Consider the following 26,274-nt stretch of genomic DNA (forward strand, 5'->3'; position numbering starts at 1 on the left):
ACGTGTTTCGTGTGACAACTAATGTGGTCTTTCCTGTCCACACTAAACTAAAAGAGCTGTGTAAGGTGACTCTTCGGAGTTAACCTGTGTGTCAATGGTATGTGTGTGTGCAAGTGAGAGCAAGAGTATATGCAGATGTGTGTGTGTGTGTGTGTGTGTGTGTGTGTGTGTGTGTGTGTGTGTGTGTGTGTGTGTGTGTGTGTGTGTGTGCCTTGGTGCCTGTGCAAGTGACTGCGATGACTGTGAGCTTATCTGGCTACAGAAGACGGACAGAACCCAGATCAGCCCGTGGCATCCTTACTGAAACACAAGCCACATTCCTTTTCCCTCCCCACTTTCTCTCAGAGCCCAGTGCCTCACTAAATGGCTTCATTGCACGGTGAGGAGAACCAGGGGGCCACCGGTTTATAGTTTGAAATCCTCTCCATCAACTGGTACATATGGGGACCATTTCTTCTGATTGTCTTTACCTAAGTCGTGTTGTTTTGCGTTTAGTATGAGTACACCCCTCCTCAGTGCGAAAACACACTTTGTGCTACTGGCCTTGCATGTCAACTCATATAAACACCTTGCCATTCAATTCAGCGCTTATTCACGACACTTAAATAACCCAGGGCTCTCGTAAGAGCCTAACTGTTAGATTCTGCTGTAAGCTCCATGGGCACATGTAATATGAATGCAGTCATGGACAGAATGGACAGGGAGAGTGACCCTCTAATCACAGTAATGCCAATCACAGCATTGCATACACATTAGATGTCTTTCCATCCGTTAAAGAGAGACAATATCCACAAAGTGCTTGCTGGTTCTGCTCCCACCTACCTGCTCTTGCTCTTGTAAGGGCAAATGTTACCCCTAGGACGCTGCGCTCATCCAGTGAGTGTCGTCTGGCACTGCCCCCTGTGCAAGCACGGCAATCCAGACTATTCTCAGTTGTAGTTCCAGGTTGTTGGAACGACCTACCGAGCACTACAAGAGCAGGGGCGTCCCTCTCTACCTTCAAGAAGCTCTTGAAGACCCAACTCTTCAGAGTGCACCTCCCTTCCTAACTGGCACCTTGGCTTAACTTACACTTAAGCAGTGACAGTCCCGCACTTATTTTTCTTTCTATGTCGTTTTCTATTTTTTGAAAAAAAAAGCAGTATTTATTGTTACACCAGTTTTTATTGCTCTTAGCTTGATTGATCTCTCCCTTGTATGTCGCTTTGGACAAAAGCGTCTGCTAAATGACTTAATGTAAATGTAAACATTGTGGACTTGATGCCCTTTCTGACACTTTGCTAACATTTTCTTTCCATTTAAACATGGGCAGGTGACGACTGTGACATTATGTCAGTGGAACAGCGCGGTGAAGGCAGGTAAATATACCAAATGTTGTGATGGGGCAAAGCTTCCTGGTGGGGGGTTTGTTAGGGGCACGAGGGTTTGGGTGTGTTGACTGTCTGGCAGACTTTTGGACGGCCGTGGTCTACACCTGCAGTCTGTTTGTGTGTTTAAGTAATAGCCCGCCTAGAACCTAGAGGACTAGCAGGTGTGCAAGTCTATCTGCGTCAATCTCAGTCCCAGTGTAGAGGCGCTAACCACTTAACAGCATGGCAACACTACAAAAACCTGTGTGTGTGTGTGTGTGTGTGTGTGTGTGTGTGTGTGTGTGTGTTTGTGCCAGGTTTTTAAATTTGATTGTGTGTATGATTGTTTGTGTGCGGTTGTTTCCAGTCATCAACAACAGGACAGGATAACTGCTTTGTTTATTCTAGCTTATTAGTAATATTACTCTGTCTGTGTGTGTTTGTGTGTCTGTGTATGTATGTTTGTGTGTGTGGGTGGGTGTGTGTGAGTGTGAGTGTGAGTGTGAGTGTGAGTGTGAGTGTGAGTGTGAGTGTGAGTGTGAGTGTGAGTGTGAGTGTGAGTGTGCACGTATTTGTGTGCACTGTTAATAGCCCATCGAAGACATGGCAGGATAACTAAACGGAGTGTCTTGCACACGTCTGTGTTTGTGTGTGAAACTAATGACCCGATTCATTTTGGCATGTGAAAACTCCAATGATTCCAGGGAAGTGGACCTGAGAGACCAGCTTGTGTGTGTGTGTGTGTGTGTGTGTGTGTGTGTGTGTGTGTTTGTATGTGTGTGTCAGCAGTGACATACTGTCTACCCAGCATATCTGAAAAGCTAGCTATACTTTGCGCTACTATGCGTTACTATCTGGTTTTCTGTCTATGTGCCCCAAGGCCGAAGGATGAAAGAGAGTGTGTGTGAATGTGTGTGTGTGTGTGTGTGTGTGTGTGTGTGTGTGTGTGTGTGTGTGAGTGAGTGAGTGTGTGTGTGAGTCTCTCACCTGCTGGACACTGGCACTTCCTCAGGTGTGTTTGTGTCCTGGGTGAAGCCCAGCAGATGTCTTCCTGTGTGAGCTCCACTTATAGGAACTTTGGAGCCATCAGAGTCTATGTACTGACTAGAGATGGAGAAAAAGAGAAAGAGAGAGAGAGAGAGAGAGAGAGACAGAGAGAGAGAGAGAGAGAGAGCGAAATGGAGATGAGAAGAGAAAAGATGCAGGGAGGAGGTGAATTAATTCTTATTTGTCCACATCAAAAGCGTTTAACATTACTAGCATCTTTGATTTCACAGTCATTGCATTGACAAAGCAAATAACACTAGTTTTAGAGTATGTGTAGGACAGCAGAGAGAAGGAGAAAGAAGGAGAAGAGAGATAATTAAAGACAGAGAGAATGAAAGAAAGAATAGCAATAGCAGAGAGAGAGAGAGAAAGCGAGAGAGAGAGAATAGCAGTTTCAGCAGGAGAAGAAATGGGGGAGACAGGTAAGTGAGTGAAGAAAGAGAAAAAGAAAGTCGGGGGAGTTTAACAGACAAACAAAATGAAAGGAAGTGAAAGGAAGAAAATTGAATGAAACAAGAGATAAATAACAGGAAACACCTTGACAGTTCAGTAACGTACGTATGCACGCACACACACACACACAGCTTAGAAGTATGATCACAGGGTGTAATGACCCACTGCCTTTCATCTTAGGGGGTCATTTTGAGCAGTTTAAAGTGCCGGTGCACACACATGCAAGCACACACACACACACACATACATATCTGTGTTCTTCTGAGTTGTTTTTGCTGTAAGTCTAGAAAGAGCCACATCTGAAAGTGTAAGGGGCATTCTTGAAATTCCAAACCTCCATCAATCTCTGTCTCTCTTTCTCTTACACACACACACACACACCCACACACTTAGTTTGATACATCCACGGTTAGGCAGAAACAAGTATGACAGTGACCAACCCTGAAGACATATAGTTGTTCACTTGGTAAGGGTGGGCAAAAATATTGTTTTACCGATTAATCGCTGCAGACTGCGAACACATAGAGGAAAGCTTGTTGTTACATCCATTTTCTCACCATTAAAGCAACTATACCCATGTGTGCCTACAATAAAAATAATTTAGTATACAAGCCTTTGGCCTTTTCTTTAGTGGTTTCACAGTTTGTGTCCCTTTTAGACTAGGGTGACCAGTTTTTCCAAGGACAGTACTGTTTTTCCTTAACTTAATCCGATAGAAATCCCATATTTCCTCTTCCCTTAACTCTTAACTAAGGCTGAGGCCTATTAGACTTGTTTAGGTAGTCTGACATGCCTTGATGTTTTTGTATATTTCCTCTAACTAAAAACATTGATGCATGATATATATATATATAGAAGATTAGGGGTGTTCTTTTTATGACTCTAGGACAAAAACTTGCAGAGCTTTAAAGGCAAATTCAAATTGTCTCCCCTTCCTGCCATCACCTGTAGGGTGTGGTCACCCCTCCCCGCTGTATTTTACCTGACTGAATGGTATACGCACATAGTCTTAAATCAGTTAGGCCATTCTCTGAGCAACAGTTTGGTGTGCTTATTTATATTCTATCACATTTGTCTATAGTCCCTTTTTTTACACTGGCAAACTTTACTTTACTTTCCCTCCAGTGGCCATAAATCAAATCTGTTTTTTCAAGATACTAATTACTCTTTTGCTATTAAACCTTTCAACTGCAGAAAGTATATCGGAAAATATACCAGTCCTACATCAGTTCTTGCATCGCAAAGAGGCTGAGAGAAAATAATTTTGCCAAACCAGCATTAACTGTCACTTGATTTACAGAACACTGTGCTCTGCAACCTTTCAATGACTGCTACTTACTCATCATGCCTCAGTAGCCTCTCACAGAGATAAAAGGTGTATGTCTTTTGATGAGAAAATACTTGATCCTCTGACTCATTAGCTTACTGTGCTAGGTGTTTCAACTGTGAGGTGAGCCAAAGATGTGAGCCACAGCTGTTTTTCAGTTTTGGGGGAAAAAGATGACCCTGATCCAGAGATTCTAAGTGGCTGTGAGTCTGAGGTTAAGAGTTTCAGAGGCTCTAGGGTTAGGCAGTGGGTGAGTGAGTGAGTGAGTGAGTGGGGCCAGTTTACTGGAAAACTCCTCCAGAGCGGTCTGAGCTAGGGCTGGGGGGCTGGTGCTGTCTCGGCAGGCTGTGAGAGAAACAGCTCTATTCTTCTCTACTTGAAAGTAATATTCCTCTCGGAAAACAGTCGCATGCATTTCCAAGACAGATTTTATTACCGATGAAAATGTCACACATGGAGCGACTGACTCGAAACAGCGCAGCGCAATTTCAAGTTAGATGAATGTGAATGAGAGCTTCAAATGCTTGGTTTTGAATGAGGCATAGGCAGTGCCTCAGTCAAGTGTACCCAGGCCAAAAAAAGGAGACAATTTGAAATCAGATTTACAGTATATGCTCTTAATTACTACAAAGGCATTTTGTTGCCTATGGGAGCCAGATATGTCATCCATTCCATACACTTATGCTAAATGATGATCAGAGCTGTAGATATTGAAAGTGATAGCATGCAACAACTTGCCACTTTTTAAAGTTTTTATAAGCATTATAATAGTATAATGTCATTATCTTCAAATTAGTTTTTATGGTATATGGTCATGTTTCACCACTGTGCAGTTCTGTAGTCCGGGTCGGACCACCCTGCAAAAATGTGAAAAAGCTTTCACAGCATAATATTGCCAACTATATCGCCAAACGACATGAGTTAGCATGCTGGCAAGCCTTTTATCAGTGCCAACTGTGCTCTCGCTGGTGTTTGTAAGGATTATGCATGCATTTCCAGCAGTCAGTTTTCAACCAGAACTCCAGCTGCCTTAAGCTCTGGTATTAAGAGGATTTTGTTAAAACCTTTTAATATGGGCAACTTGAAATTCAGAAAAACATGATATTATATCCAGCCTACTGGACAGAGAGCTGCAGGGACAAAGGGACTATGAGAATGGAACAACTAAGGTTGAATTTCCAGATATCCTATTCCGCCTACGAAATGGATTTGTTCACCTCTGCCACGAAAAGAAACATACCCAGGCAACGAAAAACCTTCATAAACAATCTTGAACATTCACATACAGAGGGTGCACACCACACACACACACACACACACACACACACACACACACACACACACACACACACACACACACACACACACACACACACACACACACACACACACACACAAACACAGTGTGCAAACTCTTGAATTAGCTGAAGACTCAGTCAGCAGATTGGATTTATGTCCTTCTTGGCCTGATAAAACAACACCCTCCCTGCAACTGAGGTTGCACGTTCCGCACACACACACAGACACACATTTCAATTATTTATTTGAATCCACCAATCATATTCTTACAGAAAGGATTCAAACATTTCTCAGAGGTTGAATACAGCTTAGTGACTCATGATACAAGAAACATCTCCTACGCCAAACAGCAAGACTACCTATAACAGCTGATACAGAGCAGAACTTGACTAGTTGTTTGGATTGTCTCTTACTAAGTCCTGCCAGTCGTAGCCCACTGACCGAAAGCTTATGGACATGCCCCAGACTTCCAAATATTAATACTACCAACTTACATGTATAGCCTAGGTCTCTGGGGCTGGTATTTGGTCAGTTTCTCAAGGAAGGCTATGTCCATGTAGAGGTCATAGACACAGGCTACCTCCAGGATTATTACCTCCACACACACACACACACACACACACACACACACACACACACACACACCCCCACACACACACACACACCCCCACACACACACACACACACACACACACACACACACACACACACAAAAAACAGGACCCATATACTTAACATTCCAACACAGTACAGCTAAGCTAAGCTAATTGTGGGCACACTTGAGGGGGTCAAACATGCAGAGGAACATGGCAGTCGATCAAGTCTTTCTATTGGCTAGCTGAAATTCACGAGCAATTGCGACTCACCTCATTGGTCCAATGTTAAAAACCAGAAAGACCACGAGCACCATGAGACACACAGCCCGCCTCTTGGGAGCAGTGGTTTTCAGAACAGTGTTCTGTAGGGGCACAATGACATCCAATGAGAAAACAGCAGAAAAACACCAAGTGAAGTCAACATGACATTTCAATGCCAATGCCTGACAAAATATTGACCAGAGACCACTGGCTGTTTTAAAAAGCAGGTTTGATGACTAATAATAAATATATTATGAAAAAAATGGCTGATCAAAGAGGTACAACCAAAGTACATGGAGTCTGGTCAAGTCAGGGTGGAGTGTAATGGAAGAAGTTTGGTAAATTAGTCCTTCCCTATAAGGACTTTAGTCAAGCTAATATTTTCCGTGACGTCCAGAACTGGGCCTTGGCGTACACAAAAATGTAATTCCATTTGGCACTCATTTGAACCCTGACTGAAAAATAACCTAGAATATCATCCGTAGAACACTCATCAACTCCAGCACTACACATTTCAATTCACCAGTGCTGGTCTGAGACATTTCATGGTCCCTTTTAAAGGGGTGAGTGATTAGAAAAGTCAGGTGGTGAGCTAAATCCTTTACGTAGAGGGGACTTCCAGGACCTGGTCAGGTGACCTAAAGCCCTAGCATGACCTATGACCCTGCTGGCGGGGTGAACGCTGACCTCGCTCATGAGGCCATTCAGCTGTTCCTTCAGGGTTCCGTTCTCGTTCTTGAGCAGGGCGTTCTCAGAGAGCGCCAGCTTCAGGCGGGCCTCCAGCGTCAGCAGGTACTCCTTCTTCTTCTTGCGCGAGATCGAGGCCGACTCGCGGTTCTTGATCATGCGCATCTGTCGCCGCGACGCACCCGACTGCAGAGAGGGGGAGAGAAAAGCGATGGTAAATAAGAGAAACAAGAGAAGGAAAAGCAGGAAAGAAAAGAATCATGAAGTAATAAAGATGGCGGTGGGAAAGGAAAAGGGACATCAGGGAATGAAAGAAAAGCAACAGAAAAGCAGCAAAACAGACTGCAGGAGGGATTTAGTCAGATACAGCGGAAACCAAAAGAAGTGGGGGGGGGGGGGTGAGAGTGAGAGAAAGAGAGGGGCTACACACACAAACACACACACACACACACACACACACACACACACACACACACACAGAAACACACTGAGCGGAGATGAGGTCATTGGCTTGAACTGCTGGAGAGAACAGCACCTGTTGCTGTTTGAGTGGAGAGGCTGAGAGCTTTGATAATTATGTGCTGGGCTGAGTTATGGAGTGAGAGAATGGAGAGGGAGTGTGCAGTTGCTGCTGAGTGACAATTGCTGATCATGATTTGTGTCAGTGTGTGTATGTGTGTGTGTGTGTGTGTGTGTGTGTGTGTGTGTGTGTGTGTGGACGCAAATGGGTAAGTTCATAATTATGATTATGAGTCATTGTGAACAAAATTGAGTGCCAGTCCCATATATATGAGAAAAAGAATAACTGATTATGGGTTATAAGTAGAAGTGTGAATGATTGATTGTGTTTGTGTGTGTGTGTGTGTGCATGTGATTGTAAGTGTATTTATGTGTGTGTGTGTGTGTGTATGTGAGTGTGTTTGTTCTGGTTCAGTTCCCCTGTCTCGGGCATCAGACCCCGACCACTCCCCACAGCTGTGTGTACATTTCTCAGTCAATCGTCCGCATCCAATTCACAGGTACAGACACACACACACACACACACACACACACACACACACACACACACACACACACACACACACACACACACACACACACACACGTCTACAGTAAGTCTAGGGGCATGAATAATCCAACTGTCCAACACAGACTTATCTGACCAACTATTTCTCTCTGTTTTGAGCAGCAGCGAGCGAGTGAGTAGTTGAGAGAAGGAGAGAAAAAAAGGGAGAGAGAAGTGGAGAGATGGAGGGAGGGAGAGGGGGGACGCTGTCGGCCTCTTTTTCACCTCAGAGTTAAAAGAATCCTGTCCGTCAGGGCTAGAACCCCACCCCACCCAGCACTGTCCCACTACTCTTCACCCAGGCGGAACGGTAAACACACATCCGAAAGAGCATGTCCCGGTTTTATGGTTCCCCCCTGAAAACGAGGAGGGAGTTCTAATAGTCCCCATATGAGCCCTGAGTACACAGACACAGAGCTCTCCCAGAACCTCCCAGCACAAACAAACACAGAATTCACTTCTGCATCAATCATCAGACACAGGACAGTAGATTGTTTGTAGATTGTTTGTGTGTGTGTGTGTGTGTGTGTGTGTGTGTGTGCATGTGTGTGTGAGTGAGTGAGTGAGTACGTTGGTAAATGAGTGAGTGAGAGAGAGCTAAAGAGTGTGAATATGACAGACCGTGTTTGCGTGTGTGTGTGTGTGTGTGTGTGTGTGTGTGTGTGTGTGTGTGTGTGTGTGTGTGAGTGCGACTGTGAAGCAACAGAAGTTATTTTAAAAGCTCAGACGTGCTCTATTTGTCATTTGTCTGTAGATTTCAGGTGGTGCCTTGGGCTTAAACAAAACTGTGATCTATGTTTTGAGGAATCCTGAGGAAGTCGATGTTCGTTACGCACACACACACAACCACACACAACCACACACACACACACACACACACACACATACACACATACACACACCAGACGGTGTTGGCCAGGAGGAGGATTGTAAGTCATTGGGGAGGGCAAAGCTCTTGAGCTGACTTTAAACCTGTATTAATTGCGGCGCCTTAAACGCCACAGCGACACAAAAGACGCAGCGGCCCACCCGGAGTTACCCAGAATGCAAGCAGGGCCCAAGGTCAAGCGCTATCCCAGGGAGCTTAGCACCGTGAGACACGCTAATGGAGACGTTTCACATCCGCAACATCCACCCCTTCCAGCTGAAACCTCACCCAGCGTCAGTGTTCCTGGCAAAGGGATGGGTACGTTCACATTCATGTATTTGCCAGTAAATCCCTATTGTAAAAACTACCGGGAGGGTTTCTATTTGGTTCCTGTACTGCGTCATCTCTTCAGGCCCAAAGCATGCTGGGTCAGGGCAGGATGAGTTGAGAGCCAAGGGCTGCCGGTGACTCAAGGCCTCACAGTGGGCGCTCTTGGACAGGGGACCGTGTGTTGTACTTTAGAGGGTCAGCTGTTGGACACAGACGGTTTTGAAAGTGGGACACTCAGAACAAACATGCACAAAGTCACACACACACACACACACACACACACACACACACACACACACACACACACACACACACACACACACAAAGGGCAGGCAAGTTTTCTCACTGATGGTTGTTTGTGTTAGCGTCTGACTGATTGAGTTATTTATGGCTCGGTCTCTTTTTCACTGCTGTCTCCGTGGAAACGGTTTCCCAGAACCGGGAGCGTTGCCATAAGTGGCGGGGCCTGGGAACAGAGCTGCCGTGTGATTACCAGGATTCAGAGAGATTACCAGGACAACGAGAGTCCGCTGAGTGCGAGTGCACGTCCGAGAGAGACGCCACTGAAGACAGGTGACTAAGGCAGGGATGGACACTGGAAGAGAAACTAGCAGATCAAGGTGAGCACAAGACCAAGGAAATGGGCTGCATACCCAAGGAACAGACATACTGTGTCTGCACTGCAACTCACTTTGGTTAAAGGTGTCTGCCAAATGAAATGTTCATATGAGAACATGTTTCTTTGGAAGCCTCAGTGCCACATCAAAAGACTTAAACATCTGAACCTAATCCCCTGTGCTGACCACTGACCCGGTCCTGCTGAAGGCTTCACAGAGGCCTGAGCTGACCACTGTCCCGGTCCTACTGAAGGCTTCACAGAGGCCTGTGCTGGAGCCTGGACCCTTCCGGTATGCAGAGCTTCATTTGTTACCCATTATCCAACATGGCAGAGACTCCCCATGGACAGCATCACCGCACAGCTGTCTGAAACCTGCTCACACACTCTCCCCACGTCTGCTTTTACAAGCATCAACATGTGCGTGTGCAACTAAAACACACACACACACACACACACACACACACACACACACACACACACACACACACACACACACACACACACACACACACACACACACACACACACACACACACACACAGAAACAGAGAGACACTTCTCTCAGACACCTGCCATCTTTTACAAGACCATCCTAACCATTTTACTGCAAAACACACGACTGCAACAACCACGATTACGACCACAGCTGGACCATAACACAGACATAGACAGACACACACACACCCCCATACATACCGCCACATCCCTCCCTCGAACATATCCTTATTAAATCAAAGCTATATCCACCTTTCTCCCTCTCTCTCCATTCTCAAACACACTGAAACACACACAGACACAGACACAGACACACACACACACACACACACACACACACACACACACACATTTTTCCATGACAGCCCAGAGGCTTAAAAAGCGGGCGGCTAATACACTCAAATGGGAAACAGCTAGCCTCGGCCCAGTACTTTTATTTTTAGGTTCTGTGGGCCTCGGCCATCCGTTCACTCTCCACTTAACTATTTAACCCCCTCAGTCCACCTGGGAGCCCAACAGCAGGATTAGCATTTTTTCTGCCCTTTGGAGTCAGACGCCAACTATTTGCACATTTTGGTCGCCACTGAGCACACACACAGACACACACACACACACACACACACACACACACACACACACACACAGGGCCATATACCAAAGGAAACGTGGCTGTGTGAGTGATTGAGATTGGAGGTGACCTAGAACAATAACATGTGGTGGTAATGTCAGTAATAACACACTCACAGTCCCCTTGCATCTCTGAATGTTCTTGCGTGTGGATGGCTAGCCCTTTAGCCCAGTCTCTTTAGACTGTGTGTATGAGGCCCCACCAAGTGAAGGAGCTCTACTAAACAGCCAGCTGCTCTAATTTATTTCAAAAACCCTGGGATACGATCACACTAGCAGTGCCACAGTGAGAGTTAGGGAAAAACAGTCAGCTAGGTGGGGTTTTTGGGGCGGGAGGGGTTGGGGGTTGGTGGGTAACTTGCTTCTTACAATTCCTCCAGCAGAAAGCAGGATTGAAACTACAGATACACCTAAAGCCTCTGCGCTATTTTAACGGTTTCTGCAGGTGCACTCTCTGACCACTATCAGCTGCCCTAGCCACTGACCCCACTGACCTCCACACCCACACCACTCATAAATACGGGTCAGAGGGTCTATCTGCTTCACACTCTCACTCCTGTGGCAAGTCACCAAAAAAAAAAAAACACACTCTGGTTCTCCTCATAAATACTTGGTCCGGTCAGACCCACCCAGGCAGGAGGTAGGGGGAGATCTTCGGCCTCAGAGAATCAATCTGCTCCAAAATGGTATGGTCACAGGGTGGTCTTAATGCACAAGGTAAGAGCAGAGGAAAGATATGGTGTTTGATAGACCAACTTGTAATCCCCAACGACGCTCATAAAAGCCTTGTTTCCATAACTCTTTACGAGGGGGTGCTGTGAAGGAACAAGTCCCTGGCACACATCACTCGCACTGGAGACTCTTTTTCGAATTTAAAAGCCCTTCGGCTTGCCAGGATTTTTCTCCTCCCTGCCCTGGCCGAGTGGAGAACCCTATTAATTTCTTCGATTTGTACTGGCCGTTGCTCTTCACTCATTTAAAAAAATATATAAATATATCATTAGATTTGGACGCCAAAACAAGCTGAAAGGTTATGAACACAAGGCCTGTGTCAAACCTGTGTCGAGCCAATGTGCTTTTACACAGTCTCCTCGGCACACAAACACCCAAACCTCCCACAGCAGCTCGTTCATTGAGGAAAAATCCCAAATTCAACCCAGATTTGATTCCCACTTCAACAATGTTTTTCTATTATAGGATTTATGGCGCTTCTAAGGGGGATTTTTTTAAGACGTCTGGGGTTTTTTGTTTGGTTTCGTCACATTGTGTGTTAAAAATTCTCCCACAGTGCTTTGGCATGACCTCATGCTCTAATAATCTGATCATGCCAATAGGGATTTAGCTCTGACCAATGCTAACCAATGCTACCAGACCCCAGTCTAGGTCTATTACAACAGCTGCGCTTAACCCATTCTGCCAATGAAGCAAGAAACCAATAAACAAAGGATCCTGGCTATCAGATGAAATTCCACTTCAGTATCCAGTACCTCAGCGGAGACCAAGACATCTGGAGCATGGGCTCCACATGCAGGATAGCCCACCTCCTCATGTGTAGGACAGTCCTGTATGGTAGGTTGCTTTGGAGAAAAGCATCTGCCTAATTAATCAATATAGATGTAGTGCTCTGCCTCAATACAGGCTTAAGTGCCACAGACGTTTGTAGGGCAGAGAAATTGTTTTGCAATGTCCTAAATTGTTTTGCAATGTCCTGTCACGATTCTTGCCACAAGAGCTAGGAACCAATTTACTCTCAGTTCTTTCAAACCATCATGCTAGTTGACCATGTCAATGGAAACAAGCATTAAGGGAGGCATAGTCTTTGTTAGGGCAAACAAACCACACACACACACACACACACACACACACACACACACACACACACCTCGTGGAGATTAGGTTGTTATGGGGACCTCCCCAGTTGCACCCTGACCATGACCCCTCCCATAATCCATGCAAGCATTTCTGATTGCCGGCTGCCACGTAGTCACCAAACACACCAAGAAAAAGCTCGGCATAGCAAGACTGGGAGGGAGGGAAAAGTGTAGAGTGGTGTAATAAGAGAAAGGGAACAAGAAGAAAGAGAGAAAGTGAAAGGGACAGGAACTGGCTGGCCAGCTCAAAGGGAGGGAAGGGGGAGGGAAAGAGAGATAGAGAGACTGAGAGCAAGAGAGAGAGAGAGAGAGAAAGAGAGGGCACTATGTGGTTGAGGCACTTCATAAAAAAACACTGAAGTGATTCCAGACACAATGCACAAGCGTGGACACTCGTCCTGAATGAGCATGCACCACACACACACACACACACACACACACACACACACACACACACACACACACACACACACACACACACACACACACACACACACACACACACACACACACACACACACACACACACACACACACACACACACACACACACACACACTTTCTCTCTGGCTCTACTGCTCTCGCTCCATTGCTCTCACTCTCTCTCTCGCTGTCACACATACACTCTCTCAACAGCCCAGTTCAGGACCAACCCAAACACTGGTGTGTGTGATTAGGCTGGTGCACCGTGGTTTACCCTGTGGTTTAAAAGCCCAAATCCGGCCATCCCTGAGCTGACCAGTGCATTCTTGATGGGAGGAAAAGGAGAACACACATACTGAACCTTTTCAGTGTTTTGAAAGCCCGACACTTTCTGATGAGGGGATCCGACATGGACAGTGTCTGGGGAAAGGGTTGGCTGCAGAGAAGGAGTCTGATTGGGCCAATTGAGAGGAAATCATTTTATTCCCTCTTTGTCTTGTTTGGATGAGCTCTGCTCTAGTTAAGTAACACTGTGCTTGTCAAGTCATTCCCCCAACACACACACACACACACACACACACACACACAGACCTTGTGAGAGTGTTCAGCAGTGTGTATTTGTATGTGTCAGGATGTAGCTCACTTCTACACACACACACACACACACACACACACTTAAACACACAGACAGTCAGACACGTAGGTGCATGCCGGCATGCATACGGTGTCCTTACATCACCTTGGCACAGAACATGCCGGGAGAACTCCACCCACACAGTATTTGCTAAAAGAAGTGTTTATGATCCGTTTGTGAGTTCTCTTACCGTTCAACGGTACACTGACTGTCAAACACACCAAAGCATAGACAAAAATATCCCTGCAAAACCACAAGAGAACACATAAACCCTGTCTATTCTCTCTCTCTCGCTTTCTCTCTCTCCTTCACACACTCAAATAAATGACCCTCTAGCCACACATCACCACACAAGTCAACCACCAGAATGCCCCCATACCACACAATGTAAACATACAGCTCCGAGAAAGAAATTCACACAGTCACAAGTGAGGAGAGGAGAGGAGACGAAATACACACGGAACATCAGTAAGTCTATCCACAGGAATGAAGTCTGCCTCTCTTCCCCTGTCCTTCCTTTCTAACCACAGGGGAAAAGACATGCACCTCTCCCAGCAAAGCAGCATCTCCAATCAACCATCTCAACCACCTTGACGCCGTCGCCTAATCAAACAACCTGATTCCACATGACAGGTGGACAGAACACAGAAGAGACTTTACTGTGTTGTCCCTCTGACAAATTAGAGATTGCCATGGTAACAATGATGCTGTCAGGGAAAGCATGATTCTCTCTGTGCATGGTAATGGCCTCTGGCAGCCGTACAGCCGAATGCTGAAATTCCCCATTTGCCAGTGGTTTGTATGCTCAATGGAGAATGATGGCCAGGGAACAAGGATCTCATAATGGCTCTTAAATCACTGAGGGACAACATGACCTTAGGGGAAGAGGAGTTTGAGTGTGTGTGTGTGTGTGTGTGTGTGTGTGTGTGTGTGTGTGTGTGTGTGGGTGTGTGAGGAGACAGATAAGGCTAGTCACGCAACCAAGAGAGCAGAAGTAACCTGTGATTAACTAAATTGCCCTGATGCTTGCTTGCTTGGGTGTGTGTGTGTGTGTGTGTGTGTGTGTGTGTGTGTGTGTGATACTGCCATCAGTATCTGTTACACATGTGCTTGGCAGGTGTGCTCACAGTCTGTGTCTACATGGGTCCTCCTTAGGAGCGGCTGGTGTTTTTTTGAAGAGGCGTCTTGACCTGAATAGTTTTTTTTTCTCTCTCTCTTTCTCTGGCCATTAGTTTGGGAGCTTGCACAGTGGAATGCCCACAATGTGAACTGCAAACGTGATCCCAGTGTTTTCTGACGGGGAAAGTCTGTCCTTAGCTAATTTCATCCGTCATCTGACCCAAATCCAAGGCCACCTCGCGTCCACTCTTGAGAAAGCCACCCTCAAAAGTTATATACAGCCGCGGAAAAAATTAAGAGACCACTTCAAAATTATCAGTTTCTCTGGTTTTACTATTTATTGGTATGTGTTAAAGTAAAATGTACATTTTAGTTTTATTCTATAACCTACTGGCAACATTCCTACCAAATTTCAAATAAAAATATTGTCATTTAGATCATTTATTTGCAGAAAAATGACAATTGGTCAAAATAGCAAAAAAGATGCAGTGTCTTCAGATCTCGAATAATGCAAAGAAAACAAGCTCATATTCATTTTTAAACTACACAATACTAATGCTTTAACTTAGGAAGAGTTCAGAAATCAATATTTGGTGGAATAACCTTGATTTAAAATCACAACTTTCATGTGTCTTGGCATGCTCTCCACCAGTCTTTCACATTGCCGTTGGGTGACTTTATGCTACTCCTGGCGCAAGAATTCAAGCAGCTCGGCTTCTTTTCATGGCTTGTGACCATCCATCTTCCTCTTGATCACATTTCAGAGGTTTTTTATGGGATTCAGGTCTCGAAATTGGGCTGGCCATGACAGGGTCCTGATCTGGTGATACTCCATCCACACCTTTACTGGCCTGGCTGTGTGGCATGGAGCATTGAACCAAAGGATTGAACCAAAGCGGACTGGAGGTCCCTAAGTTCGTCTTCTCTGATGAGTCCAATTTTCAGCTTTGCCCAACACATGGTCGTCTGATGGTTAGACGGAGACCTGGAGAGGCCTACAAGCCACAGAGTCTTGCACCTACTGTGAAATTGGACTCATCAGAGAAGACGAACTAGGAGACCCTCCAGTCGGCTTTGGTTCAATCCTTATGGTCTTTTACAAACCTCAGCCAGGCAAAGTACAACGTTGTCCCGGAAGAAAAACTTGCTTCCTTTTGCTCTGACAATGTTCCCCAACTCTGAGAAGTGTTTTTTCCAGCAGGGCAATGCTCCATGCCACACAGCCAGGCCAGTAAAGGTGTGGATGGAGTATCACCAGATCAGGACCCTGTCATGGCCAGCCCAATTTCGAGACCTGAATCCCATAAAAAAAACTCTGAAATGTGATCAGGAGGAAGATGGATGGTCACAAGCCATGAAAAGAAGCCGAGCTGCTTGAATTCTTGCGCCAGGAGTAGCATAAAGTCACCCAACGGCAATGTGAAAGACTGGTGGAGAGCATGCCAAGACACATGAAAGTTGTGATTTTAAATCAAGGTTATTCCACCAAATATTGATTTCTGAACTCTTCCTAAGTTAAAGCATTAGTATTCTGTAGTTGAAAAATGAATATGAGCTTGTTTTCTTTGCATTATTCGAGATCTGAAGACACTGCATCTTTTTTGCTATTTTGACCAATTGTCATTTTTCTGCAAATAAATGATCTAAATGACAATATTTTTATTTGAAATTTGGTAGAAATGTTGCCAGTAGGTTATAGAATAAAACTAAAATGTACATTTTACTTTAACACATACCAATAAATAGTAAAACCAGAGAAACTGATAATTTTGAAGTGGTCTATTAATTTTTTCCGCGGCTGTATATGGGCCATTCTACCGAATTCGTGTAATATGCAGTCCCTCAACAATAAAAACTATTTACAAAACAATTAGGTATTTAGGCATAGATATTTAATTAGAAAATGTTATGGTCTATATAAACCCAATGCATTACATGAGATAGTGATAAGCTAAATATATACAAAATCATCATTTATAGGGTACTTTCTATTGGGAAGTAGCTGTCCCCAACCCTGACATCTAAATTTCAATGCCTTTAAATAACACTTTTCAATTTTTTTAGATTTTTTTCAATGATTTAATTCCAAAGATCTTTATGATTGGGTTGAAACAGAACTTGGAATATTTAGATTTATTGTGGGTTTAATTTTTAAATCAATTTTCTATACTCAAAAAATCATGTCCCTAGTTTTCATGTCACTACCGAAACACAAGAGTTTTAGTCCATTGGCTGAGCATGTGTTTTAGCCACGACTCTGCATTTTTGACCATGCAGTGACACTGCATCTCTGACCCTCATGGTTGAATGGTAAGTAGCTAAATCCCATAGTTTTTATATAAATGTGTTCCAAAGTCTGAAAATCGACGTGTAACCTTAAGAATTGTCACTACCGAAACGCATGTTTTCTTCAATTAAGTAAACCTTTTTGGGTTTCATGGAAAATCTTATGTTTGTATGTGTGTTCACCTCTTCAAAGATGTGTTTGCATGCCGTGTGCTTGTTAGAATTCTTTATTTATGCTTAAAGTTAGCTAGAATTGTCACTACCGAAACAGTCACTACCGAAACACATGGTAGTGACCTGATGATTTCAGTAGTGACAAAATGAAATGGTAAGTAGTTCAATCCCATAATTTTTAAATAAATGTGTTGTGTGGACTAAAGGGTGGCCCAGAGCACCTTTTGGAAGATTTTGGGAGAGAAATGAACATCCATCCAACAGTACAGTCACTACCGAAACACTGGATGTCACTACCGAAACAGTGCAGCACTACCGAAACACAGGATGTTTTGTAAAAAATGAAGTATATTGAGTAATCAACTAAAATGTTATGATACTGATTGGATTAATGTATGTTCAATTTCATCAATCAACAACTCTGGAATCAATATGATCAGTATTTTGCATTTTACAAAGAAATATTGCACTTACATTTTGATGAATTGTATAAATTGAACTTGAACATTTGGTAAAAAATTCATTTTTATGGATTTAATTTTGAAAACCTTCAAGAAATATTTGTAAAAATACTCTTCAGAGAAGGGAAGGAAACACAATCTGAACAGGTCAATAATAATACTTTTTTTACTATAGTAAATGTGATGTTTCGGTAGTGACAATTTTTGGAAGAGGAAAAACATTCCAACACATTCTGAAAATACAATATAAAAATTGACTGTTCTTTTACTAGATAAGTGTACTTTAGATATGGTACATTATACATACGGACAAAGTTTTGGGAATAAAACATACAAAAAATCAAAATATTTCTGACCTGTCTTTGCACCAATTCGGTAGAATGGCCCATATATACACAGCAGTTTATTGCCATTAAGTTTACTTCTGTTACACCTCCCAACCATTTGAACCCAGGGACAAGTGATTTAGGACGAGGCAGTAACTGAAGGATGCTAGTGAGTGAGTGAGTGTGTTTGTGGAAGTGGGGTGGGGTGGGGTGATGAGGAATCTATTTGCTTTCAACGGCACACATGCAATGGAAAAGCAACATTTAACACTGACTCACACACTCCCTTACTTCCCCAATCTCCTGTCACTGTTCGCATATACACTGACCATACTACACACATCCGTCTCTCTCTGTGTCTCTTTCTCTCTCTATCCGTCTGTCTCTGTCTCTCTCTGTCTGTCTCAGATCATGCCAACACATATCTACTCACCTATCCTCACTCACAAAAAAGCACACAAATAAGCTCACAGAAGGAAAGGTGTGTTTTATCCTGCTCTCTTTCTCCCTCTCACACACACACACACACACACACGCACACACACACAAACCCTCAATTACCCAAACACACAGGGACACTGATGAGGTGCTTGTCCCTGACAGATGAACCAGTGAGGGAATGAAAACCCTGTCTCTCTTTCTGGTTGATCCATCACCCTCCCTCTCTCTTTCTCTCTCTTCCTGTCTCTCTCCTGCTAAGCTGGGAGGGATTTAAGTATATAAACACACATGGCGGTGTGAAGCTCTGACCACATCGCGCTAAACGTGCACACACACACACACACACACACACACACACACACACACACACACACACACACACACACACACACACACACACACACACACACACACACACACACACAAACACACACAAACACACACACACACACACACACACACACACACACACACACACACACACACACACACACACACACACACACACACAAAGACAAAGACATTACACAGGATACTGACCAGGTTCAGCTACTGTATACAGTTCTCTATGTTGAAAATAACGTGCTGGAAAGCAAATATTAATGTAGCAAGACAACCCTGAGGGCCTTCTGCAAGTCAGTCTCATTGAGCAGCCTGGGCCTCATTTTCTCAGTGTGTCCTGACCTATAACCGAACAGGGATTGGACCTCCAGAATGTCAGTCAAATAGAATGTAGGTGATGGGTTGGACCGGGAAGAGAGAAGATCTAGGATATAGTAGATACAGAGCCGTACTATGCAATGACTTCATATAGACCTTGAAAAAAAGAGTTTCGCAACAGGTTCACACACACACACACACACACACACACACACACACACACACACACACACACACACACACACACACACACACACACACACACACACACACACACACACACACACACACACACACACACACACACACACACACACACACACAAACACACACATTTAGCCATAATCCAAGTAGTAATTTTACACACAACATATACACAACAAACTTATTACACGGCTAACTATGTTGAGACAAACATATTCCTTGTTTTTTTGTTTTTTTCCTAGGACTTAAACACTGGACGCACTGATCAATGTTTTGGTTACAACTACAATGCTTACATCTTTTTCACAAATGACTGTGGTTTGTTTTGAGGCCCGCCCGCCTGAGGCCAAACCTCAACCCCACACTAGTTTAGGACCCATCACCACTCCTTCTCTGCACCAGTGCTTTGGTGCCTGCATGGCTATGCTAGCTCTTACGTCCAACATGAGATCACTGAATAACATTGAGTTTAAAATTATACCGGTATTATTAAGAATTACACTGTCTTGCCACACCCTGCATGTTATTTTTGCTCTATTTGTAGAAAGACTTTTGTTTCTGCTTCGCTCCCCCTCTGTGACACTCCGTCCCACATTGGCTGCAGCCCATTCTGTTATACTACCTAATAAAACCATTTATATGAGGCTACAAAACCCCACGCTTTTACACACATATGACCTGCATTGGCTGTCAGTTAAGCCATGAACTCTAATGGAAAAACACTCTCTCTCTCTCACACTCACACTCTCACTCTCACTCTCACTCTCACTCTCACTCTCACTCTCACTCTCACTCTCACACACACACACACACACACACACACACACACACACACACACACACACACACACACACACACACACACACAAAAACACAAACACACACACAAAATGGGGTCATCAGAGCAGGGCTCTGGGGTGTTTCCCCTGTATGTCTGGGGTGAGCAGTAAAGCAGGGAGTGGGCCTAGGAGTCCCTTGTTAAAAAGCCTTTACGGCTGGAGCCCCTATCAGCCAGTGGGTTACACCACAGGTTATGAGTGTAAGCTGAGTGAAAGTGTTGATTTTCTAGTGTATGTCAACTGACTGGAATATTTATTCATCATTTAAAACAAACTGATACTACTTGAAAACAGTGCATCTGGTATCAGCCCCAGGTAATAATCAATTTTAAACAACATAAAAGTGAATGTACCTGAACATTCAAATAACATTTTACGTATGGATTCGTTTTACAGACTTCGGCTGAGACTTCCTACTGCTGTGGTGTAAGTGCTATACAATGAAACATATGAGTGTGTGTAGAATAGGATCACATGAGATGGAAGACTTACTTCCTCATCAGAGCCGTAGGTGGAGCTTTGGACAGAGGCGGGACTTTGGAGCGGCATTGTCACGACTGGTGGGGCCGCAACAGGTATCCGTGGCTCTGGAACCAGTGTTGACAAGGTAACCACTCTGGTCGGGATGGTTGAAGCAGTTTGGATCTGGAACACCTGAGCAGGCTGGGGTAATATCACAGGACGTCCTGAGAGAGAGAGAGAGAGAGAGAGAGAAAGAGAGAGAAAGAAAGAGAATGAGAGTGAGATTAAGAGTGAGAGTGAGAGTGAGAGTGAGAGTGAGAGTGAGAGTGAGAGTGAGAGAGAGAGAGAGAGAGAGATGATTCCCATTATACATTGAAACACTATGGTAGAAAACCAGGAATAAGTAGAAACAGTAAAAGCGAGAAGTTATGGTTGACACAACACTGGTATAATTCTAGTATGATTTAGGAGTAGGGTTAAAATAAGGACAGTTCAACTACTCCAGGGTGTCCTGACAGCATGCATATTGAAACTATTTGTTAAATGCCACACAAGTACTGCTTATAGGAAAGGAGCCATAAGTCTTCCCAGCATTTCATCTACTGCTGGAGGTAGGAAGAAATGGGGTATGTGTGGAGGGTGCCAGTGATGTCTGAAGTATACAAGCCTGAGGTCAGCCCATCCTAACACTTCCTCTGCCTGGCACCATCCCTCAAATACTGAAGAGCTTTCCACTCGTATGCATACACCCACATACCCACCCACCCACACCCACACACACACACACACACACACACACACACACACACACATAAAACAAACTCAAGTGGGTACTGTGTCAGAAACCAGGCCCTATCCTTTAAACAAAGAGGTGCCTCCCTGTCGTTGCTCCCTGCTTCTCACCACCCACCCACACACACACACACACACACACACACACACACACACACACACACACACACACACACACACACACACACACACACACACACACACACACACACACACACACACACACACACACACACACACACACACACCGTTCAGTGTTAAATGGTGTGTCAGCATTAATGGGCTAGTTGGGGGGACAGGACCTCCCTAGACGCATGGCTGACCCCTGACCCTGTGCAGCGGCACAGCTGTTTGTCCTCCATCAGACTGGGAGACTCCAGAAACCCCACAGCCACTCAGCCACCACACAGGCCCGAGCATGCCAGAGGACGGGCAGAGGAGCCGCGGGGGAGAGGCAGCAGAAGAATAACAGAGTGACGGACAGAGTGAAAGACGGATGAAAACAGAAGGACCGAGAAGACAAAATACGTACAAAACGGCATAAAAGAAAGACAGGCAGCGCGGAAAAGAAAAACAGAAGAGCAGAATGAATTAAAGAAAAGATAGACAACTACAGAAACAAACAAACAAACAAAAAAGGCAGACAGACTCAAAGAAAGAAAAAAAAGACAGCAGCAGCCTTGTACTGAAGAAGTCGCAGCCTGACTTAAGGTTCCCAAGTCGAACACAAAAACATAACATCTGTGCAAAGAAACATTCCTGCCTAATCTTTCACACCAGTCTAGAACACTGCATGGACAGAGCTCTTATCTCCATCTTCAGCTCCTATCTCTCAACCACAAACCCAGCAGATTTGACAATGTTATCTGCCCCCCCTTACCCCACCCTACCCCGACCCCCCTGTGATCTCCACAGAATGACAACAACACTCTTTGTTGTTGTGACTCTTTGCGTCACTGGTGCTGTGGCCGGGGCCCTTCACTCAAGTGGACCACAGAGTGTGAGACTGGCCCCTGGCTCTTCCCCTCCGGACAAGCGCATGTGTGTGAATCTCAGCCTACTCCTTATCAAGCCTAAATCAGAACAAAAGCACTAAATATTGCCCTTCTGTCGGAGGGAGCGATCCACAGCAGCGGCCACCCAACCCCTCCGCTTTCAATTCTCCTGGTTCTGATGTTTGTTGACGCTCGATCCAAATCGGTCAGATAAGGCATTCTGGGTCTTTTATCTGATCATATGAGCCCTGGAACACGGACTTGAAAGCCGTCTGGATGTTATTCTGTTGTGTTGGCCAGAGGAGGGGAGCTTGGGAAGGTCTTGCTCAGTGTGCTGGGGAGGCACAGAGAGGTAGCTGTTTGGACTGGCCACTGCTCAACTTGGGGTAGTGGATTTGGGCCCTGAGCGCACACACACACACACACACACACACACACACACACACACACACACACACACCACACACACACCACACACACACCACACACACACTCCTACAAAAACGTATGCACAGTTAGACACCACATAAAAGGTTGACTACATCAAAGAAACAACAATATTGAATATGTACAACAAGGAATCACATTATTCAACCAAACACACACGCGCACGTGTACAAACTCTCTCTCTATCACACAAACAAACACACACACACACACACACACACACACACACACACACACACACACACACACACACTTTCTGTCTTATGAGACAATCATGAAAGAGAGCTGATCTTCTCACCACATGCATGAGGGACTGAAACACAAAACCCTAGCAAAGGCACGCAAACACATATTCCCACAACTGCTCCTGGAAGCGTATGCGAGACCAGAACAACAGTGGAAAGTGATGAGCAAATCCACAGAGACAACTATAACCACCAGCTAAAAAAAAAAAGCATTCATTAGAAATGAATCACTGTCCTGTACATCTGGATTCTGTGAGGTTTAGCTAATTGACCGGCGCACACACTTGGAACGAGGCGAGATGTTGACCTAATAGATTCATAAAATAAAGACGATCAAAATAAAATGAAGATTGGACAAAGACAGTTGCTAAGATTGTACACTGCACCTGATTTAAATGTCTCTGCTGTCTATGGGACTTTGCTCAGATAAGACTTAGTGCTTGTGTAAACTCTTAAGAGGGATCCGGGCTTTCAGTAGATTGATTGTTGCTCCTCAGCTGTGAGTTGCTTTGGATGAAAGCATCTGCCAAATGAAGAAATGTGACGCAAATGTAGCCTGATGGAAAAGCTTAGAGTGCCCCCTTGTGGTTGGTACTATGGCTTGTAGCTGTAACTCTGGGGTCTCTATGGCTGAGTGAAAACTTCTTCGTTAAAGCATTAAAATCCTTACATATTTGATGAACTAACCATGTTGAGATCTTTTCAACTCTCCAGATATAACCACCTGACCTGGTTGAAGATAATGATTTCAAGACTGGAAAGCAAAACTGTTTCTCCCCTGTCCTAGCGCTATACCTTCTTATTTCCTTCAAAAGCCTGAGTTCCTGATTCAGGAACTGGCCTTAAAATGTGCTCTCAATATCCAACACAACATATTGGGTTGAACTTTCTATTTTGCAAAACTTTACCCCCTCGTTTAAGAAATACTTTAAACTGTTGCAATGTCAGGCTGTAATACTTCTTCTCACCTGCAGGTGGAGCTGGTTGGATGGGGACTCTGGCAGGCTTGACCATGGGCAGGACTGGCTGCAGAGGCTGGATGGGTTGGAGGGCCTGCAGGATGATGGTTTGGGGAGCGGCTGCCGTGATCACAGGCCTGGGCTGGATGGACACCTTGGGGCTATGCTGAATGGGCCTCTTCACTGGCTTGGCTGAGGAGACAAATGCACATAAACACACACAAAAGCAGATAAAATACGCTACTTAAAAAGAATACAAAATTGCTAAACAACCATTACATATGGCTGTCAGATCACAGCAAAAGAATATTACACAGGGTCACAAAATGGACCAGACGGTAATATTATTAGGAGCCTGACATTGTTCGCTGTGATTGGCTGTGAGGGCTAACCTCTAGGAGTCTGATTGGTCCTCTTGGGTGGTGGTCTTTCAAGGGGGAGCTCAGAGAAGCCGCTGGAGTCCGAGCAGACAGAGAGCGGGGAATCCTGAGGCTGAGGAGAGAGAGCTTCATCCTGCAGAGGGCAGCAGAGAGCCAACACACGTCAGTGCCTTTACTCTCTCAGACCACACACACACACACACACACACACACACACACACACACACACACACACACACACACCAATGCTTTCCCTCTCACACACACACAAAGATCCCACCTTCCACTCCCCTCCCCTGAACTCCCCCTGTACACAACAAGAACTCCCTAGATATTCCTCAAAATATGCTGCCCAGACAGAAATCGAACACCCTCACACCAACACACACACCAGTAATTTCACTTTTCCAGCACACTCCCAACACACACTGGTATTTTAAAACACCCAGCAAACAGTACACACATACCCTTATCTGAGCCTGAGGTCCTGAGGGTGTGTTCCAACACACAAGTTCCTCACTGAAAGAGTGCTCTCTCAATGTCCCTAACCTTAGATCTCAGCATACGAATACATCACTGAGGTTTTCCACAGACGATTAAGCCTAAGGGGGAGCCCAGAGGTTGCATTCTGTCTTGAGTGGAAAAAGCCATTAATGTCACTATAATGCCACATGAGGGTGAAATTCCAAGGATGCTTACGTATGCAAGCTGATCCATCAGATGTAGGCTGTCACTAACATCAGTGTTAGACTTGTTCTGAGTTCGATCTTTGAGACCGCTATTTCACATCCTACACACAAGAGTGGGCAGGTGGCTGCAAATTCCTCCTCTGCTATCTGTGCCTCACTGTGGTCAGGAAACTGGGTGTGGGCCGAGAAAACCACCGCATGTTAAAGAGCTCCTATGTCCTTCTTGCATTGCTGCTAGTGTAATGCAATAATGTAAGTTTCATAATATCAAAACATAGCCTCATCAGAAATGACTTAGAATGTGTGTTATCTGGTAGGATAACACATCTTTTCGTTCATGCATAGTTTTAAGCTAACATTGAGTGATAACATTATTTATTTGCTACCTGTCAGGCAGTGTTGCATCAGCCAGGTTTATGACAAACTGACACCCAAAAACACGTAAAAAGGAAAAAGGAAAACACAAAAAGGAAAAATGTCGTAAAACACCCACTGCATAAACACACTAACTGCACTGACAGAGGACACAAACCCACAAAGCTTTGTTGCTGGCCTTACAAAAATAAATAAATGTGCCATGCTAACTTGCTGTGTTCAATGTCATGAACAGATGGAAACTTGGTTACATGTAAACCATGAAGTGTGAAAGTTGTTGTATCCCTGTATGTATAGGCCTATATGTCAACTCAATTTGTAGACTCTGTTAAAGTTTCCCAGATAAGAATCTGTTCATGGTCACATTGAGAGCTCCTTGCCTGAGTGATGCCCTTGTGATGACGAGACTGAGCCCCACATTCTGGTTCAACACAGCAGGTGTGGGTGCGCGCGCGTGTGTGTGCGTGT

The 26,274-nt window shown here is 44.7% G+C and overlaps 1 protein-coding gene across 2 annotated transcripts in view; it reads right to left on the minus strand.

Annotated features, from left to right (window-relative positions):
* The window catches only part of atf6 (activating transcription factor 6), a 67,301-nt gene that overhangs the window by 30,012 nt on the left and 11,015 nt on the right, over positions 1 to 26,274 (minus strand). For both annotated transcript variants that reach the window (XM_080860460.1, XM_080860459.1), the window contains exons 5-10: positions 24,755 to 24,875; positions 24,372 to 24,554; positions 20,955 to 21,148; positions 7,020 to 7,205; positions 6,342 to 6,433; positions 2,337 to 2,453 (exon numbers count right to left, since the gene is read on the minus strand). In XM_080860460.1, the coding sequence (XP_080716586.1) occupies positions 2,337 to 2,453; positions 6,342 to 6,433; positions 7,020 to 7,205; positions 20,955 to 21,148; positions 24,372 to 24,554; positions 24,755 to 24,875 (893 nt within the window). The remainder of the gene's footprint in view (positions 1 to 2,336; positions 2,454 to 6,341; positions 6,434 to 7,019; positions 7,206 to 20,954; positions 21,149 to 24,371; positions 24,555 to 24,754; positions 24,876 to 26,274) is intronic.

The sequence above is a fragment of the Sprattus sprattus genome (assembly GCF_963457725.1).
Source record: "Sprattus sprattus genome assembly, chromosome: 2".
Classification (NCBI taxonomy): domain Eukaryota; kingdom Metazoa; phylum Chordata; class Actinopteri; order Clupeiformes; family Clupeidae; genus Sprattus; species Sprattus sprattus.